The sequence below is a fragment of the Salvelinus sp. IW2-2015 genome, linkage group LG20, assembly GCF_002910315.2.
Source record: "Salvelinus sp. IW2-2015 linkage group LG20, ASM291031v2, whole genome shotgun sequence".
Classification (NCBI taxonomy): domain Eukaryota; kingdom Metazoa; phylum Chordata; class Actinopteri; order Salmoniformes; family Salmonidae; genus Salvelinus; species Salvelinus sp. IW2-2015.
In genome coordinates this window covers 20863282-20883289 of record NC_036860.1, presented here as the reverse complement: position 1 = coordinate 20883289, position 20008 = coordinate 20863282, and the positions used below count along the sequence as shown (strand labels likewise).

The window sequence follows — 20008 nt, the reverse complement described above, 5'->3', positions numbered from 1 at the left end:
ATGTAAGCCGGCTACTTCATAAACTTAACTAGGCTTTTCATTTAAAAGTTTCAATTCGCTAGTCAGAAAGTCTGTATAGCCTTCTCCCACTTGAATGAACAACATGCATCTTCTAGTGACTTATTGATAGGACAGGTACCGGTCAGTCAAAAAGTGAGCAATGACAGGGAAACTGATGGTTTGTCAGTCTGCTGTCTKTCCYAGCTCTCAGTACCTATTATTTTTGTACATTGGTTGGCTGCARTCTAATTTMTTTTCRCGGATGAGGGAGAGCATGATGCTTATTTTTCGTCTCCTGTGAGTGAATTAACACGTCCCATATAAAGTGGTAACAATGAGTTGAAATCCACTTATTGTTTTATGGCACATACATTTTTCTTGTGCGTGTTTCATAGGCCAATACAGGCGAATAGGCTATTTACTATGCTTTGATTGACGACCGAACTGCAAGTGTTTACTAGTTTATAAAAGGTGTCGAACTGACTGAATATAGTCAATCTCCTATATCCCGTTGCTATTCATAAATAATACAACGTAGTTATATGTCCATTGTTTCGCATCGGGACAAGGAAACAAAATATCTTGTTTTCTATTTTCCTAGGATTCGTAGCCCATGTCAAGACTTGCCAGTGTAGCCTAGTGATGGGTTGTTCGCGTACGAATGGCTCTTTTTTGAAYGGATCTGTTTGGTGAACGGAAACAAATCGCTGCCTTTCTTTTGAGCCTATCAGTATTGACACATGCTCGAACGATGCACTTGGCGAATGTTCTTTCTGCGTGGTGTTTTGGGAAACGTTACATCTTTGGTTGTTGTRGGAAAGATGCATAGTTAAAACACACGTAAGCCTAAGTTCCATTGGGAAACCGGGCCCTGGGAGGTAAAGTCAAAGTATTCAATCATTTAGCTGTGTATTTCGGATTGAATCAGGGCATTAGAATGTACCAGAGGCCACCAAAATAGAGCTTGTTAAAAATAAAAAATAAATAATCTCAGGGGGCATGCCCACCTTGACCCCTCCAGCCCGGATCTGGCTGTTTTTTCTATTTGGCTGGCTACTCCACGTACTTACGGAAAACACTGGCGTTAGCTCTTTTACTAACATTTAAAGATATGTAAAGGTACTTGAGGATATTGTTATACTGCATATTTGCATAAGACCTGGTTGATGAAAACCTTTTGTTTACTAATGTGAATGGAAGATAGGTTTCTTTTAAGGACCCTTTGTGTTACTGTGAACGTCTCTGGTTTCAGGTCCACATACATTTCTCCCACATTATTATGTGAACTGTGTACATTTCTGGAGGTCGCATTATTCACACTGCACTTCGTTAAAAAAAAAGTAAGAATTAAAAGTTCTTGACGTTTGAGAGAATCTGTGATATTACAGGATGGGATGGTTACGTAGAATGTGCTGTTACCTGTAATTGTCCCTTATGATGAAGGTGGCACCTTTTACATTGAAAATGTTGGGATTTATGTATTTATATAGACAAATGTTTGTTTAGCATTACCCAAAAAGTATGGTGTGTGATGCAKCTAGGAAATGGGTTCAGTTAAAGGCACTTTTAAGAAGGATCTTAGAGCCTTTTAAAACATATAGATTGTATGGATAACATTTTCTATCAAGTCATTTTGCCTATAAATGAAGCACCACACGTGTGGTTGAGAAGTTATGGTGTTCTCTAACAAACTATTTTGCTTTCAGACTACCACAGTATTATTATTATTACCACATTATTGCCTTAATAAATGTATCGGAAAATTGTTTGTCACTTCAGTTTAATAATTTGAAATGTGGAGGTGGGTTCTGCAAGGTGATCAGTTTTTAGATTTGGAAAAAGAAAGTTTGAAGCTAGTCCTAAAGTTGGAAGAATAGAACACCAGGAACATGAAGTTACTTGCTCGTCGAAAAGGGTAGAAAGATTGAGTTTTTCTGAAGGGCCGGTGGTAGTGAAGATCGGTAGTCCTACTCCGCAGCCTGAGTATCTAACATTATTTGTGAAGTGGACTTTGTCATTAACCATCCACAGTTTTTATGCAAGTAAAGTCATACCGTATATATTTTTTTTAAATGACAGCTGTGATGGAAACAAAGTTATGGTACAATTTTATAAAGGCCGACAGATGKTGTTTGTTTGACATGGTGGGATCTTTTTGTCTGTCTAATTATGTGAGAAATGTCGGTGGAAACACCTTTGTGTGCAAATATTTATATAATAACCATCATATCGAAGTAAACTTGAAGTGACATGATAATATGGTATGTGGTACTATTAGGCTGATGTTTACATAAGTTATGATGAACTTCACAGGGTAGCTAAAGTGCACAGTGATGAGTTTAATGTACCTTTCCAATAAATATTGAGGGTCTTATTCTGGTGACATGATAATCAATGCTTGACTGCCATTTGACAAATATAAATTATTTCGCTGTGTGCAGGAGGGCATGGGACGAACGAGTGTAGTTTCGGTGGAAAAGGTGGMGTGTTTCAACTGTAATTACCAATTGGATACCACGGAATTGGGAGACATCTGGGGATCAGAAATGTCCTGTGCGAGTGAGACGGATTGACATTTCCAGGGTGAGAGCAGTKCAGAAAGTGTCATGCTGAGGCARTGAGGAAAGTAGACGATGGTGGGCAAAGGGTGAGGGAGRTGATCCCTGTGAGTATTAGGCCAGTACAGAGTGACCYGAACAGTTTGTGCTTTAGTAAAGGTGGCTTCTTGGCGATATTGGTATGGTTATTAATTGTACCACACAGATGGAAAGGAAATCCCAGAAGACTGAATTGATGGTAGCAGCAGCAGAGACATTTTTGTATATCAGAGATTTTAGTGCATGAGAACTACAGGGGTTTTGAGAGAAGGGGTACCAGCCTCCCAGGCCGATGGGCTGGAGTAAGTTCTGTTGGGACCAAGGTAGTGGGAAGGGGTGGTGAGGTGTGTTGGTGATACTGGTATATACACTGAACAAAAAAATATAAACACAACATGCAACAATTTCAAAGATTTGACTGAGTTACAGTTCATAAAAGGAAATCAGTCAATTGAAATATATTCATTAGGCMCTAATCTATGGATTTCACATGACTGGGAATACATATATGCATCTGTTGGTCACAGATACCTTAGAAAAAGGTAGGSGCGTAGATCAGAAAACCAGTCAGTGTCTGGCGTGACCACCATTTGCCTCATGCAGCATGACACATCTTCGCATACAGTTGATCAGGCTGTTGATTGTGGCCTGTGAAATGTTGTCCCACTCCTCTTCAATGGATATGTGAAGATGCTGGATATTGTGGGGAGCTGGAACACACTGTCGTACATKTCGATCCAGAGCATCCCWAACATGTTTAAYGGGTGACATGTCTGGTGAGTATGCAGGCTATGGAAGAACTGGGACATTTTCAGCTTCCAGGCATTGTGTACCGATCCTTGTGACATTATGCTGAAACATGAGGTGATGGCGGTGGATGRTTGGCGTGACAATGGGCCTCAGGATCTGATCACGGTATCTCTGTGCATTCAAATTGCAATGGATAAAATGCAATTGTGTTCATTGACCGTAGCTTATGCCTGCCCACCGCCTTCATGGGGCACTCTGTTCACAAAGTTGATCAACAAAGCGCTCGCCCACACAACTCCATACACRTTGTCTAACATCTTCCCTATCTGCCCTGTACTGTTGAAACCGGGATTCATCTGTGAGGAGCACTCTTCTCCAGTGTGCCAGTGGCCATCAAAGGTGAGCATTTACACCGGACTGTAGTCAGGTCAAGACCCCTGTGAGGACGACAAGCATGCAGATGAGCTTCCCTGAGACAGTTTCTGACAGTTTGTGCAGAAATTCTTCRGTTGTGCAAACCCACAGTTTCATCAGCTGTCCAGGTGGCTGGTCTCAGAAKATCCCGCAGGTGAAGAAGCAGGATGTGGAGGTCCTGGGCTGGTGTGGTTACACATACTCTGCGGTTGTAAGGCCGGTAGGACGTACTGCCAAATTATCTAAAACTACGGAGGCAGCTTATGGTTGACATTCCTGCAGTCAGCATGCCAATCGCACACTCCCTCAAAACTTGAGACATCTGTGTTATTGTATTGTGTGACAAAACTGCACATTTTAAAGTGGCCTTTTATTGTCCCCAGCACAAGGTGCACCTGTGTAACGATCATGTTGTTTAATCAGCTTATTGATATGCAACACCTGTCAGATAGATGGATTATCTTGGCAAAGGAGAAATGCTCTCTAACAGGGATGTAAACACATTTGTGCACAACATTTGAGAGAAATAAGCTTTGTGCGTATGGAAAATTGCTTGGATATTTTATTTCAGCTCATGAAACATGGGACCAACTCTTTACACGGAGGTGCAATTTCCTTTTTTCCCCATTTTCTTGTGAACAAATGTGCTATGCACTTTCCAAACTGTGAAAGGCAACAATACGCAACATAGCATCTAGTCTGCCGGAAAGCCACACGAAGAAGCCACACTTGCTTGACGGAGAATCATGACGAAGTGGATGTCAAGTATGAATCAAGAAGCGTGTCTAATAAAGTTGATTATGAATGGAAAACAGTAGTATCAAAGAATGGCGCAAGAATAAATCTGTATAAAATTGGACTGGATGATGATAGTAGGCCTATGTCGAATAAKGATGACTTTGTTTTTTGAATAAGCAATGATATTCAAGATCTGTTTTGAGGTCTCAAAGAAGGTGTAGCATGCACTGTGAAAAGTGGAGTGAATCAGAGTGACCAGAAGTGGGCTTTGTTCTGATTAATTGTATTTCTGATTAAAATAAGGGAATTGCAAGAATCGCGAATTCCGAAGTAACATCAGTTGAACTTCGCAATGGTGCCCCTGTTAAAGTAGCCATCTCCGGGGTGTCTATGGAAGTAGAAGTTGAATACCTCAAGAATCCAAAGTGTGGTTGGTGCCCGTCGCCTGACCCGAATGGTGATCGGCGGGGAAAAAAATGAGAAAATCTTTTGGTTCAATTGTTTTTTGATAAAGAGCACCTCCCTACACAAATTAAATCACATTTTGTTGGTCATATACACATGGTTRGCAGATGTTATTGAGAGTGTAGTGAAGTGATTATGCTTCTAGATCCGACAGTGCAGCAGTATCTAACAGGTAATGTCTAACAATTCCACAACAAAACCTAATATCTAACAAATTCCACAACAAAACCTAATACACACAATCTAGTCAAGGAATGGGATGAGAATATATAAATATAAAATATATGGATGAGCAGTGACAGAGCAGCTAAGATGCAATAGATAGTGTAGGATACCGTATACAGTATATACATATGAGATAAGTAATGCGAGATATGTAAACATTCTTAAAGTGGCATTATTAAAGTGACTAGTGTTACATTTATTAGTGGCCAATGATATCAAGTCCGTAGGTAGGCAGCCGTCTCTCTGTGCTTGTGATGGCTGTTTAACAATCTGATGGCCTTGAGATAGAAGCTGTTTTTCAAATCGCTCTGTCCCAGCTTTGATGCACCTGTACTGACCTCACCTTCTGGATGGAAGTGGGGTGAACAGGCAGTGGCTCGGGTGGTTATTGTCCTTGTTGATCTAGGCTATGTAAGGTAAGATCTTTTGTCTCCAAACCACTACAGGGCAACAACTCCAAAGGTTTTGGCCATGTTGCAAATGTTTGTAGAAGGATGGAGTACACTGAAGATCGGCATATAGGGTGTTGTAACTGTGGTGGGGATCATGATCCTGAATTCATGGAGTGCCCTGTAAGGGTAAAGGAGATGGAATTGGCAAAAGTCATGACGGTACATCGGGAATACCTATGCGGAGGCGATTCATCGAGTTGAAAGATGTGATGATGTACAGTGCATTCGGAAAGTATTCAGACCCTTTGACTAGTTCCWCATTTTAACAGCCTTATTCTAAAAATGTATTACATTTAATTTTTTTGTTATTAATCTACACACAATATCCCATAATGACAAAGCAAAAACAGGTTTTCAGAAATATTAGCAAATGTTTAAAAAATAAAGAACTGAAATATCACATTTACATAAGTATTCAGACCCTTTACTCAGTATTTTTTTGAAGCACCTTTGGTAGCGATTACAGCCTCAAGTCTTCTTAAGTATGACGCTACAAGCTTGGCACACCTGCATTTGGGGAGTTTCTCCCATTCTTCTCTGCAGATCCTCTCAAGCTCTGTCAGGTTGGATGGGGAGCGTCGCTGCACAGCTATTTTAAGGTCTCTCCAGAGATGTTCATTCAAGGACATTCAGAGACTTGTCCTGAAGCCACTCCTGCGTTGTCTTGGCTGTGTGCTTAGGGTCGTTGTCCTGTTGAAAGGTGAATCTTCACCCCAGTCTGAGATCCTGAGTGCTCTGGAGCAGGTTTTCATCAAGGATCTCTCTGTACTTTGCTCCGTTCATCTTTCCCTCAGTCCCTGCCGCTGAAAAACATCCCCACAGCATGATGCTGCCACCACCATGCTTCACCGTAGGGATGGTGCCAGGTTTCCTCCAGATGTGCCGCTCGGCATTCAGGTCAAAGAGTTCAATCTTGGTTTCATCAGACCAGAGAATCTTGTTTCTCATGGTGTGGGAGTCCTTTAGGTKCCTTTTGGAAAACTCCAAGCGGGCTGTCATGTGCCTTTTACTGAGGAATGGCTTCCTTCTGGCCAATCTACCATAAAGGCCTGATTGGTGGAGTGCTGCAGAGATGGTTGTCCTTCTAGAAAATCCTATCTCCACAGAGGAACTCTTGAGCTCTGTCAGAGTGACCATCGGTGTCACGGCTCTCGTCGTAATGATGATCGGACCAAAGCGCAGCGTGGTAAGTGTTCATGATTATTTATTAACCAAAACACTTGAACAAAATAACAACGTGAAGAAACCGAAACAGTTCTGTAAGGTGCATAAACTATACAGAAAACAACTACCCACAAAACACAGGTGGGAAAAAGGCTGCCTAAGTATGATTGCCAATCAGAGACAACGATAGACAGCTGTCCCTGATTGAGAACCATACCCGGACAAAACATAGAAACAGAAAACATAGAAATAACKAAACTAGAATGCCCACCCTAGTCACACCCTGGCCTACCCAAAATAGAGAATAAAAGCCTCTCTATGGCCAGGGCGTGACAATCGGGTTCTTGGTCACCTCCCTGACCAAGGCCCTTCTCCCCYGATTACTCAGTTTGGCCAGGCAGCCAGCTCTAGGAAGAGTCTTGGTGGTTCCAATCTTCTTCCTTTTAAGAATGATGGAGGCCACTATTGTCTTGGGGACCTTCAATGCTGCAGACATCTTCCCCGGATCTGTGCCTCGACACAATCCTGTCTCGGAGCTCTATGGACAATTCCTTCGACCTCATGGCTTGTTTTTTTTGCTCTGACATGTACTGTCAACTGTGGGATCTTATATAGACAGGTGCGTGCCTTTCCAAATCATGTCCAATCAATTGAATTCACCACAGGTGGACTCCAATCAAGTTGTAGAAACATCTCAAGGATGATCAATGGAAACAGGATACACCTGAGCTCAATTACGAGTCTCATAGCAAAGGGTATGAATACTTATGTAAATAAGGTATTTCTGTTTTTATTAGTAATAAATTTGCTAAAATATTTTTTTAAACTGTTAACGCTTTGTCATTATGGGGTATTGTGTGTAGATTGATGAAGGGGGGAAAATCGTTCATACATTTTAGAATAAGGCTGTAGTGTAATAAAATGTGGAAAAAGTCAAGAGTTCGGAATACTTTCCTGAATGCACTATAGTAGAAGAAATGGTAGTGGAGGCTCCACAATCCATTGAGAATGTTTGTTGCCAGTTGGATTTTGTGGCGTTCATTGCCACAGTTAATAACTGTACAGTACAAGTGACGAAGAAATCAAAGAAACTGGGCATATTTGTGGCACCAGCAAAAACATTTCTGGGCCTGCAGCAGGAAGACTTTAGGTTGCAATCGTAACCCCGGTTCTCTGATAGTATGAGTGGGGTATTTCACTTATGGGATACGCCCCTAGCGTATTCGTCAGAAGCCTTTATTACACTACGCCAGCCATTATTGGCTGGACATCGAGACGTGTGCATTGGGGAAGGGTGTCCCTCCTACCCTATAAAAGGTCAGACGCAGTGTGTCTGAGTCATTCAAAAATAAGMAACACCTCTTCTTCGCTCAAGGAGGGTGGTCTGGTGAAATACCTCAGTCATACTATCAGAGAACCGGGGTTACGGTCGTAACCTAAAGTTATTTTTCAAGTATTCGTTTCGGTATTTCCCTCATGGGATATATTGACTCCCGTATTGCCAGACAAGCTCATCCTGACGACCGACTGCCCTGTGCGATATATCACACAAATGGGCCTTTCCCCTCAGAAGATCCTACACGTAAAACAGTATGTGCCAGAGTTGGTGCAGTGACATCGAGTCTATAAAACTTTGCAAATGTATGAGGTGAAGCCCAACTCGCTGCTGAACAAATATCTTGGWTAGATATGTCCTTAAATAAAKCCCAGGACGTAGCCATTCCTCTAGTAGAATGAGCCTGTAGCCAGCAGGAGACGGAAGACCTTTACTCTCCCACTAGTGAGCGCTTTACCCATGTAAGGTTTTGCAGAGGAAACAAACAGCTGATCACATTTTGTAAACCCTTTAGTCCTGTCCATGTAGATGCGYAGAGCGCTTACTGGGCACAACACATGCCACCGTTGATGTTCCAGTTCTAGTAATAGCGCTGTCTTAAATGAAAGCATCTTCAGATCCACCTGATCCAGGGGCTCAAAAGGCTGTTGGCATAGTGCATCCAAAACAACTGATAAGTCCTGCGACGGGGCAAGCTGTTTGGACACTGACCGCAAATGACGTGCAACCTTCATAAAACGGGCGACAAGCGGGTGTTGCCCCACTGTCGTGCTCCTAAATCCCACATGACAAGCCAAAATAGCTGCCAGATATACCTTAATAGTAGAAAAAGGCTTTCCTTTGTATAATAATGCCTGTAGAAATGACAGAGCACAGTTAATGCACTATCTGTGATTTAGTGCACCATTCTCAAACACGCCATTTACAATCTTAAAGTGACCTGATGGATGAGGCTCTAGCACTCTGAATAGTCAAAATTACATTTTGGAAGCCCGGCAGTGTTCAAATTTAACCGTTCACGGGCCAGGCCCAGAGTGCCAACCGTTTGGTGAGATGGAAAATCTCCCTGCACAGTATGTCCCCGCACAGAGGGAGGGCCACAGTTGACTGCAAAGTAGTTGCGTGATCTCCCCGCTAGTCAGTGTTCTCTGGCCAATGTGGTGCTCTTAGTATGAGAGATATACCCTTCTCCAGCACCCTGGATAGGGTGGGAGAAATCAGGGACAGTGTGGGGAAAGCATACAGAAAGACGCGTGTCCACTCGTGCGCCAACGTGTCCACTCCCATCGGGGCATCCCAATCCTCAGAAAAGAACACGGGAGACTGGGTTTCTCCCTTGATGCAAAAGATCCCTGCTGGAATGCCGAAGTGCATCGCCAACCTGAATTGGCTCCCTCTGGGTAGAGCTTCCACTCCCCATATAGGGGGTTCCCCCTGGAGAGTAAATCTGCCCCCAGATTTAGTACTCCCAGTACACAACCCTCCAGAAATKGGAAAAACGATTTTAATGCCAGAGACACAGCAAGGAGTTCCAGGTAGTTTATGTGAGTAGAACGGAGATGGGGCCCCCACACTTTGTTGACCAATCTTCCCTCGTGAGTCGCACCCTAACCCTAGAGAGATGCGTCCGTCGTGACTACTTTTCTGGATAAAACAGTGCCTATCTGGGCACCCTGTGACAGAAACGTCTGGTTTCYCCAGGAGTGCAGTGCTACTGTGTAGTCTATGGAGACCTGTACACGTGATGTTTGTGACGTAATGGGCTCAGACCTAGAGAAGAGGGGATGACTACTAACCTGGGATGACTACTAAAGCCGCTGCCATCAAACCTARCAGCCTCAGGCATGTTTTGAAAGAGACCAGGTTCCCTCTGCGAAATAGTGCTAGGCAATTCTTTCACTGAAAGGCGAACTTTGAATGATACCGAMTCTAGGGTTTAAGCCTAGGAAAGAGATTGTCTGCGTGGGAATCAGAACGCTCTTTACTGTGTTTATTCTGAAACCTCAAAATGTCAGGTGTTCCAAGAGGAGCTGACTGTGTTCTAAGACATCTTGTCTCGATTGAGCGCACAGCATCCAACCTTCTATGTATGTCATCAGCTGAATGCCCCTTTCTCTGAGTGGGGCTATGGCTGCCTCGGTACACTTCGTAAAAACCAGAGGTGACAATGAGAGGCCGAAAGGGAGGACCAGAAATTCTGAGATAACGCCTAGAAAAGCAAATCTGAGAAATTTCCTCTGAGGAGGATATATTGAGATGTGAAAGTAAGTGTCCTTCAGGTTGACGGACACGAACATCAATCTTCTGGGCGCACAGAATGTAGCAGAGCAGTGTGTGTCAACATTCTGAACGTGTACTTTCTCATGTGCCTGTTCAAAGCACGTAGATCTAGGATCGGGCSTATGCCGTCCGCCTTTTTTGGGAACTAGGAAATATCTTGAGTAAAAACCGCTGTGCCATTGCTGAGGAGGAACAATTCTTATTGCCCTTTTCCCATTTAGCGATGTGATTTCCTCCTTGAGGACACGCGCTGATTCCCCCTGAGCCTGAGTGTGTATGATTCCCTGAGSCTGAGTGTGTGTGATTCCCTTGAATCAAGGCGAGGTGACAGCGAATTGTAGTCTGTATCCCTTGTCTATCGTGCCCTGTACCCAGTTTGAAACTGCGCATGCCCGCCAGTTCTCTMTCCGAGAGAGGGCTGATGGGAATTCCCCCCACAGACGAAGCAGCAGCACCCTCCGTTGGGGGGAGGGTGTACAACAGTCCATGACGCACTGCACATGCTCGGCTGGCCCGCACCGGGAGAGCTCTTATGTGGCCTATCATCACAGAAGGAGCGATAGCTCCCTCAGGTGGCGTTATAGGGAGGCACCCTGTTTGTTTTGATTTTATGAGAAACATCCKGTCTGACGGTGTCCTTGGCCTGAAGCCTGGTTGCGCTAGTGTAAACATTTTTAATGTGAACTGACATTGTGGAGTGTTTATGAGACAAGAGGGTGGCCTTGTAGGTGCATCCACCTGAACATTGTCTCTTCTCCTCTTTGAGCTGTGTTCTGTTGCCACCGTCTTGGGCCTAGCATGCCGGAAAGAACACTGAGGTGCCTGGGAACTTGCACCCTGGAACAAGCTCAGGATTGGCGGAGGAGATAGAACCGCGCTTAGGGGAGGCCGTTCTCGACTCTCTGGTGATGGGGACACCGCTAGGCCATCCACTTCTTCCTTCTTACCCCCTGGGTGGGGTTAGTGGCCGGCCGGCTCCTTTGTGCTGTGGTGTAAATTCAACACCAGGGACACCTTAAGCCAATCTTAAAATGAATCACTCTTTACTTTCAGCAAGCTGGAGAGGTTCCAACAAACTTAATGCACCATAGTACACATGTCAATCAGGAGCTCTCCTGGAGCTGTCCCAGCATTTGTCTTATATACGGCTATACACAGACAAGTTATATTTGCATGATTTAGCATAGTTAATTCATCACTAGCGGTGGCTCGCATGTATGACTGACCAATACCTCACGAGGCTCTCTCTCTCTCCAAGTTGAGACCTTGAAACTGAGATACCTCGATTGTTCCCATGTCAATATTCTGGGCGTACTGCCAAGTTGTGGATCAGTGATAGTGAGGATTCCTCCATACACGATCAGTCAATCACCTGCATGAACCCATCTAATTAGTAATTAGAAAGTAGCATTGATTTGATACATAAACATAACATTTCTCTCACAGTGCCATGGGTGGGAACGGAGGCTTCTTTTCGGCGGTGGGACCGAAAAGGCCTTTAGGGTCTACTGGAGCATCCAGGATCTTCAGCTTCTCACTAGCAGACACCGTGGATAGATTGAGCCACYGCGCCCTCTCCTGGGATATCATGAACCCTATCGCTCTTCCTGACGCCTGGACGGCGGTTTWAAGCAGACGCRGGTTGAGGTCTGTGGCAATGCAGATCTCGTCCCATAAACCCGGCTCCAGTGTGACCGCTATCTCCTCCTGTAGCTCAGCTTGGTATGCCGAGACCATGGAGGTGGTGCTGAGAGCCCTCCCAGCTGTGGCGACCGACCTGTAGACCTTCTCTGTCGCGGAGGACTGTAAGCCCTCGTACTTGGTTGGTAAGGTGGGTCCAGTCGAGGTCATGTAGGACTTCTGGCTGGGGTGTAGATGGGGAAACCACCAGTGATTTGATTTGGGGGGGGGGGCATGTGGGCAACCCCAATCCCTTCCATGTCAACGCAGTCCAACACTGACCCACCTTGGACAGGGTTCTTGGAGGAGAAAAGTGTACTCCAGGTATGGGTAACCACCTCCAGGCATTCTGGAATGACTGGTAGTAATTGCCTGGCCACCCGTTTGGCTTTGGGTAGCCTCTTACCCTCATAGCGGGACTTGGTGGTCTATGCTACTGCATTGGGCCAGGGAATCACCTGTTTATCCGCAGCGCATTTGCACACGTTCTGCAGGTTCACACAGAGAGCTGGTGGGGGTGGCGCACCACCTGCGTGTCCGGTTTCAGAATCCTCGGCAGGAGGATTGGTGGCCTGGCCTGAGGGGATGAAGGAGTCTTCATCTCCATCAGATGATTCTGAAAGGTGGCGTTCAGAAAATCCTATGGGGTCGTTGTCTCCAGTCAGGAAGCCAGGCAGGGAGGTTGCGAGGTTGTTACTGGAGTCCTACAACAGCGGGGCAATGGCACCGAGCTGGTCGCTCCAGGATTCCCCGTGGGGATATCCATGGACTCTGATGAGTCATCAGAGTCCATGGCCCCTTTTTAGGTTCCTGTTGACTCAGGCTAGCCTGTGACGGAGGCTCTTTACAGTGAAAAGGTCACAGTGTGGACAGGAGCCGGGGGAAGCTAATGCTTCCTGGACATGTTGCAGCCCAAGGCAAGCGGAGCACACCAAGTGGGTGTCCTTGGCCGATATCTTGCTTCCACAGGAGCATATTCGTTCTCCTCGTTTGGGGTGGGAATGCTTTTGTCGCCATAGCTGGGATGCTATGTTTTTAGCTGTCAGAAGAAAACTATCTTAGTTGGCTAGTCACATAGCTAGTGATTAGTGGGTTATCTCCAACGGTGGAACTTGTTTGATGGCCGGATACCGTTTCCCGAAAATACAGATTAGAAAAGATAGCTTGGTGTAGCTAGTAAAAACGTCTCTTGTCGAAGTAAAACTCACAAAAGCAAGCTAGTGTGGTGGCTAGCTTGCTAACGACTAGTCACWGTTTGGATACAGCTAACTTGGTTGTGAATGTGTTACAGCTGTACACCTTGCCTCCCTCAAATAATTTTCCTCTAACAAAGGTGAAGGAAAATGAAAATATCCACCTCCACACAGTCCTGAGAATAGCCCACAGCGAGCGAGTTGTAAGCTCACGCCTTTGGACAGTTTAGCTACTTCTGTAAAATGCAGTTGTGTTGAGGTAAGCTTTCTGATGAAAAGCGAGAAGACGTGTTTGAATGACTCAGAGATGCTGCGTCAAACCTTTTATAGGGTTGGAGGGACACCCTTCCCCGACGCACACGTCTCGACATCCAGACAATTATGGCTTGCGTAGTGTAATAAAGGCTTCTGACTAATACATTAGGGGCATATCCCATAAGTGAAATASCAAAACGAATACTTGAAAGAGAACCTACATGGGGTACTGGCATTAGAAGATATCCCATCCCCCACTTGACTTTTTTGTTTTTAAATAAATAAATAGGATGTTTTTATTGTTGTTGGTAGTCTGAATATACAGTATTTTTTCCCCCACCTACACAATGTTCCCGTTTTGTGGGATCTTTTTGTTTTCCTCCCGCACAGTAGGTGGCGGCAATACAACTTTGTGGGTGTAGTCGGCCCAAAAAAATACATGCGTGTCGGAAACACGTCGCAACTACCGGAAACCCTTTTAGGCAGCACGTGTGTAGCTTTTTTTCCCTTGTAAAGCACGCTGCAAACAGCAAGCACACGTTTTGTTAAATATTATTTGTTTAATCAAAAACATGACAAAGGTAAAGAAGGAAAAGGGCATCAAGGAGGAGGCTGGAGCGACGGAGACCGGAGGGACGGAGACTGGAGTGACAGAGAAATCGTATCAAGAGTTGATCGCAAACATCAACCCAATCGCGAATCCACTGGCCACCAAGAAGCTAAGCAAGAAGCTTTACAAATGTGTAAAAAAGGGTAATTTAACCAGTCTTATTAGCTTCATGTACCTACTGCCAGAAACATGCTAAGATATTACATGGATTTGCTAGCAATATACAGTCAGGTAAGTTAACTAGCCAAGTGGTGTAACTTGGTAAATAGGTAAATAGTGAAAGTTATCTAACATGCTACGTTAGCACTGTCCTAGCTAGCGATTTGGCAACTGAAATGTTTGTTGCCACACAGTCAACCAACAAGACTAGCAGGTTTCTTATTTCCAACGCTCTTCTGTCCCTTTTCAGCATCCAAGCTCAAACAAATTCGCAGAGGAGTGAAAGAAGTCCAGAAGTTTATCAACAAAGGAGAAACTGGGTAAGCTTTGTTCTCAGTGTGCTAATGTTAGCTGCGTGGTGCATTATCCCCTGTTCGGGTGTATCAGCCAGATAACTAATATATTCAAACTTATTTTGCAGCATTGTGGTGTTGGCTGGGGATACTCTTCCAATCGATGTTTACTGCCATCTACCAGTCATGTGTGAGGACAGGAGTTTGCCATATGCCTACATTCCCTCAAAAGTGGTGAGTAACCATTTTACCTATACATCTTGGAGGAAAATGTAAACCATATAATGTAAACTCGTACATCGCCTTSGTCCGTACAATTGCCCATATTTTAGCGTCCCAAAAACGYAATACTAACAGATAAACTGTAATGTCAATACCATTGTAAAGCACAATTTCTCCCCTTTCCAACATTATCAATTACATGACCTAAATGCTGCCCGTTTCTGCATAATTCAAGCAGGCAATGAGCCCCGTCAGGTCTTTTTAAAAATGGCGGGTGGGGAAGCGAAACTAATGCGTGAAAGTGAGAAGGAGATGTTGTGTGGGGAAAATGCTTTTTTTCACTTGATCTGTCCAACTTATCACCTTATCACCTCTAAAATGTAAATAAAACACCTATAAAGAGTTTATATAATGTGTCATTACATACCTATTTGAAGGTTTGTGTCGAATTTGAATCGGGTTTTTAGGGCGGTGCTAARGTGATCTTAGAAGTAAACAGCGGCTTTGAGAATGATGATCGCATGCAATGATGACGCAAAAARTGACTAGGTATCCCCCCTTACCCCCGTCACTGTCCATTTCTTGTTTTTAAATGATGAAAGAAGTGCAACACCTGGTGGAGAGAGATTGTAAGACAGAAATAGTTGCTGTRTGTTACGACATGACATGTAACGGAGGGTCTGTTTTTTCAACTTTTCTCCAATACTATAGAGCCAGTACCATGTCAATCAATGCTTGAATAGAAACCTAGTTCATACCCYCGATTTTGAAGTCAACACAGTCGCTAGAGTCCCATTAGTTTTCTTTGTAGCCTCGTTTGAATGTTGCGGTGGCGCACATTTGTGCGAAATGGGGTGATTTTACGTTACAGGTAATTGCCGAAATAAAGGAAATACCAGCATAGTGTCTTAATAGGGTGTTGGGCCACCACAAGCTGTCAGAACTGCATCTTGGCATAGATTCTACAAGTGTCTAGAACTATTGGAGATGCAACGCCATTATTTGGTGTTTTCTTGATGGGGGTGGAAAACGCCCTGTCAGGTGCTGATCCAGAATCTGCATGGCTGGTTAATTAGGGCAGATTTCAAGTTTTCATAACAATCGATAATCATCATTTTTGGATGCTGATTATGGCCAATTACGTTGCATTCCACGAGAAAACTGCGTGGCAGGCTGACCACCTGTTACGCGAGTGCAGCAAGGAGCCAGGGTAAGTTGCTAGCTAGCATTAAACTTATCTTATAAAAATCAATCTTAAGATAATCACTTGTTAACTACACATGGTTGATGATATTACTAGGTTAACTAGCTTGTCCTGCGTTGCAAATAATCACTGCGGTGCCRGTTAATTTATCATCAAAATCACAGCCTACTTCGTTTTAACAAAAGCGCATTTGCGGGAAAAAAGCACCATCGTTGCACGAATGTACCTAACCATAAACATCAATGCCTTTCTTAAAATCAATACACAGAAGTATATATTTTTTATACCTGCATATTTAGTTAAAATAAAATCATGTTAGCAGGCAATATTAAATAGGGAAAATGTGTCACGTCTTTTGCGTTCATTGCWCGCAGAGTCAGGGTATATGCAACMGTTTGKGCCGTCTGGCTCGTTGCGAACTAATTTGCAAGATTTTTACATAATTATAACATTGATGGTTGTGTAATGTAATGGCAATATTTAGACTTAGGGTTGCCACCCGTTCGATAAAATACGGAACGGTTCCGTATTTTACTGAAAGAATAAACGTTTTGTTTTCGAAATGATTGTTTCTGGATTTGACCATATTAATAACCAAAGGCTCGTATTTCTGTGTTTATTATAATTAAGTCTATGATTTGATATTTGATTGGGTGGTGGTAGGCAGCAGCAGGCTCGTAAGCATTCATTCAAACTTTACTGTGTTTGTCARCAGCTCTTAGCAATGCTTGACTCACAKCGCTGTTTATGACTTCAAGCCTATCAACTCCTGAGATTAGGCTGGCAATACTAAAGTGCCTATAAGAACATCCAAWWGTCAAAGGTATTTGAAATACAAATGGTATAGAGAGAAATAGTCGACGCGTCATGACTCCTACAATAACTACAACCTAAAACTTCTTAACTGGGAATATTGAAGAACTGGGTATATTGAACCATCAGCTTTCATATGTTCTGAGCAAGGAAGTTAAACATTAGCTTTTTTACATGGCACATATTGCACTTTTACTTCTCCAACACTGTTTTTGCATTATTTAAACCAATTGAACATGTTTCATTATTTATTTGACACTAAATATATTTTATTTRTGTATTATATTAASTTAAAATGTGTGTTCATTTTTCATTCAGTATTGTTGTAATTGTCATTATTACAAATATATCTTCTATCTTTATTCTGGTCCTCCAATAATCGGTATCGGCGTTAAAAATCTTAATCGGTCGACCTCTACTTTAAACCCCCTATGCTCCTTTGAGAYCCCTCTTTCAAAGTCGGATCTCTTCTAGCCATGGTAGCCAAAGCAATGGACACCTGGGCATTTTTATACATTACCTTTAAGTATTATTTGGATGTTAGTTGCTTCATTAACTCAGGAACCACACCTGTGTGGACGCACCTGCTTTCTAAATACTTTGTATCCCTCATTTACTCAAGTGTTTCCATTATATTATATACTTTATATTGACAGATACCTATAGCTTATTATGAATTGCTGACCTRTGTTAGTTTTCCAGCAGTAAATCACATACCGTCCCATTTGTTCAGGGGTTTCATGTCTAGTCCAACTAAACATATGGTGATGTGAATGATTGCCTTATAACCCTGCTATTTGTCTCCTCAGGACCTTGGTTCGTCTGCTGGCTCAAAGCGGCCCACCTGCGTCATCATGATCAAATCTCACGAGGACTATAAGGAGGCMTATGATGAGTGTTTCGATGAGGTTTCTTCCCTGCCTAAACCCCTCTGATACATGTCACTGGCTGGTGGACTCAGATGGACAGGCAAACCCCTATGGTATCTGAGAATGTCTGGCTGTAGGCAGAATTAACGAGGGAGTGAAATGGACTTTCACACTTGTGCCAAGCTACAGGGTGTTGTAGTATATCTCGCTGTGTACATTGAACCGGGAATATCATACACTAGCAGTGATCCCCATAAAATGTCAACAAGGCATAAGGTAGATGACACCCCCATATTTGGGTGTTAAGTATGTGCTGTCTTAACTGTAGCTGGACATAACTGTATTTTCCTCATTCTGTGGGATCCATGCATTGTCTACGGCCAAGGACATTTTGAATATTCTAGTGTGTTACTGGTGTGTGATTTAAATGTCACCGCTACTATGGCTTGCATTGCTTTAAAACATACATTTGTCATTTAAATATGAAAAGTCTGCACCGGCTTGATTCTACAATACTATATCGTGACCGGCCTCTTTGTATTTGAATGGTCAAGATTAGGTTACAGATAATATGCTGAGATTATCTTGTGTGTACTTTTTTGTTCGCTTGAACAGCCAGTTCTAATTGAGTGGCCATATGGGACTACAGGATGCCTGCTCAGTTAAACATGAAATCATTTATTGCGATCCCGTTCTCATTGCAGTTGTAAACTACTGTATCATAACTCCTAATTTGGTAGGTAAAGTTTGATTCATTGTTTGTTTTAGATGTGTTTTTTACAGGCATATGGACATTTTCCTTTGCATAAAGGTTATTTTGATTCTGTTTTGAGGAAGGTAAATTGGTATGTGATGCAATGCTGTATTGATGCAATAAATACTTGTTTCTTTTGTAAATCTCGATGCAAMGTCTGCTTTACTTTTGAGGGGGAATACGTTTGCATCATGAATCCAATGATGGTGACTGAGAAAATGAATGATGTAAATGTTTGACAAAAGCMTAAGTGGGCGTTTGAGATTGCCATTATTGAAAGACCAATATGGTTGGAACATTAAGCTAGTAGGGCATGTTTGTTTGTCTGCTGTTCCCTGCTACCAATCACATTTTCAGATGTTTTTTTGTCTTAAACTTCTAAACAAATGCCCTCTTATCTGTAAACATTGAGCTGAATATAGCTCAATAATTACATATTTTTGCATGTATCACCCTTGGTATTGGAGTAGGTTGTGGGCAAAATTATCCTATGATACTGAGTGATACCATACTCCCATCACTGTCAAGGATGCAATTACAACAACCACAAGGTGGCAGTAGTCATGTTTCAATGTAGACATTCCTTTAGGTGTCAGCTTAGTCGGGTTTCACCTGCTGTTATTCGGTCTTTCAGTTTAAAATCCATTAATTCGTTAACTTTCCATTTAAAGTATGGCTTTCATAATGTGATGGTCGTTGGGTTCTGAGCTTCAAAATATTTCACAATGTTATGTCCACTTTCCCTCACACAGTAAACCATTGTGTGAACTGAATGGGGTGAATCAGGGTAGTGCTGCTCTGTATTTGGTGAGGAAACATTGCATGTGTGGGCTGTTGAAAGGGATCACATCACCTCTGCTCAGTCCCCACCGGGCCAAGCTTTATGTTGCTTGTTTTATCTGTTTCGACAGTTGAATTATTTTCCACATGTATAAAAGCAGAGATTTCAGTCCATCAGGGCACCACATCCAAGAAGGAACTTGAGCTGAAGATAACATCTACTACTTTCCAGATGTATTTCTTGGAAATTATGGCATGACAAAGATGGAGATAATCCTTTCCATTTTGTCTGCTCTCTTCCCCAATCTGGTGGATATCTATGGATATTATTTAGCTTTGAATTTATATATTTTATTTGAGACCACCTAAATTGGGAGGTGTCTGAACAAARAACTTCAAGGACAGAGAGTTCATTAGATATTTTTGCCAATATACAAAAACAATTCTTAGTTAAGATTTAACGTGCTCTCAGTACTAGTCAGGGTTTATTTCTATCATACTAACAGATTTGGTTGTAAGGGCCTTATCTCGGCTGTTTCATTAAAGAGAAGTGTACTCTCACTTTAGTGCCTGAAACGTATGCTGTTTTTGAGGGGTCATTTGGTTTTCGGATACACTTATTTCCCCCAGCGTTTATTTAGGAACTTAAGGAAAATTTGTTGTCAAGACTTCAGAGACTAGAAAAGTACTTTAGATAGTTTAATTTGCCATTGGATGACGYACAGTAGTTGGAGAACAGAACAACTTTGTGCAGT

At 42.9% G+C, this 20008-nt stretch overlaps 1 protein-coding gene across 1 annotated transcript; it reads left to right on the top strand.

Annotated features, from left to right (window-relative positions):
* The first annotated feature begins 14015 nt into the window (after positions 1-14015).
* Positions 14016-18282, top strand: LOC111981565 (H/ACA ribonucleoprotein complex subunit 2-like protein). The gene is made up of 4 exons (XM_024012891.2): positions 14016-14302; positions 14569-14638; positions 14740-14845; positions 17660-18282. Exons 1-4 carry the CDS (start codon positions 14122-14124, stop codon positions 17783-17785), a joined length of 483 nt encoding a protein of 160 aa, XP_023868659.1. The 5' UTR covers positions 14016-14121; the 3' UTR covers positions 17786-18282.
* Positions 18283-20008: the final 1726 nt, after the last annotated feature.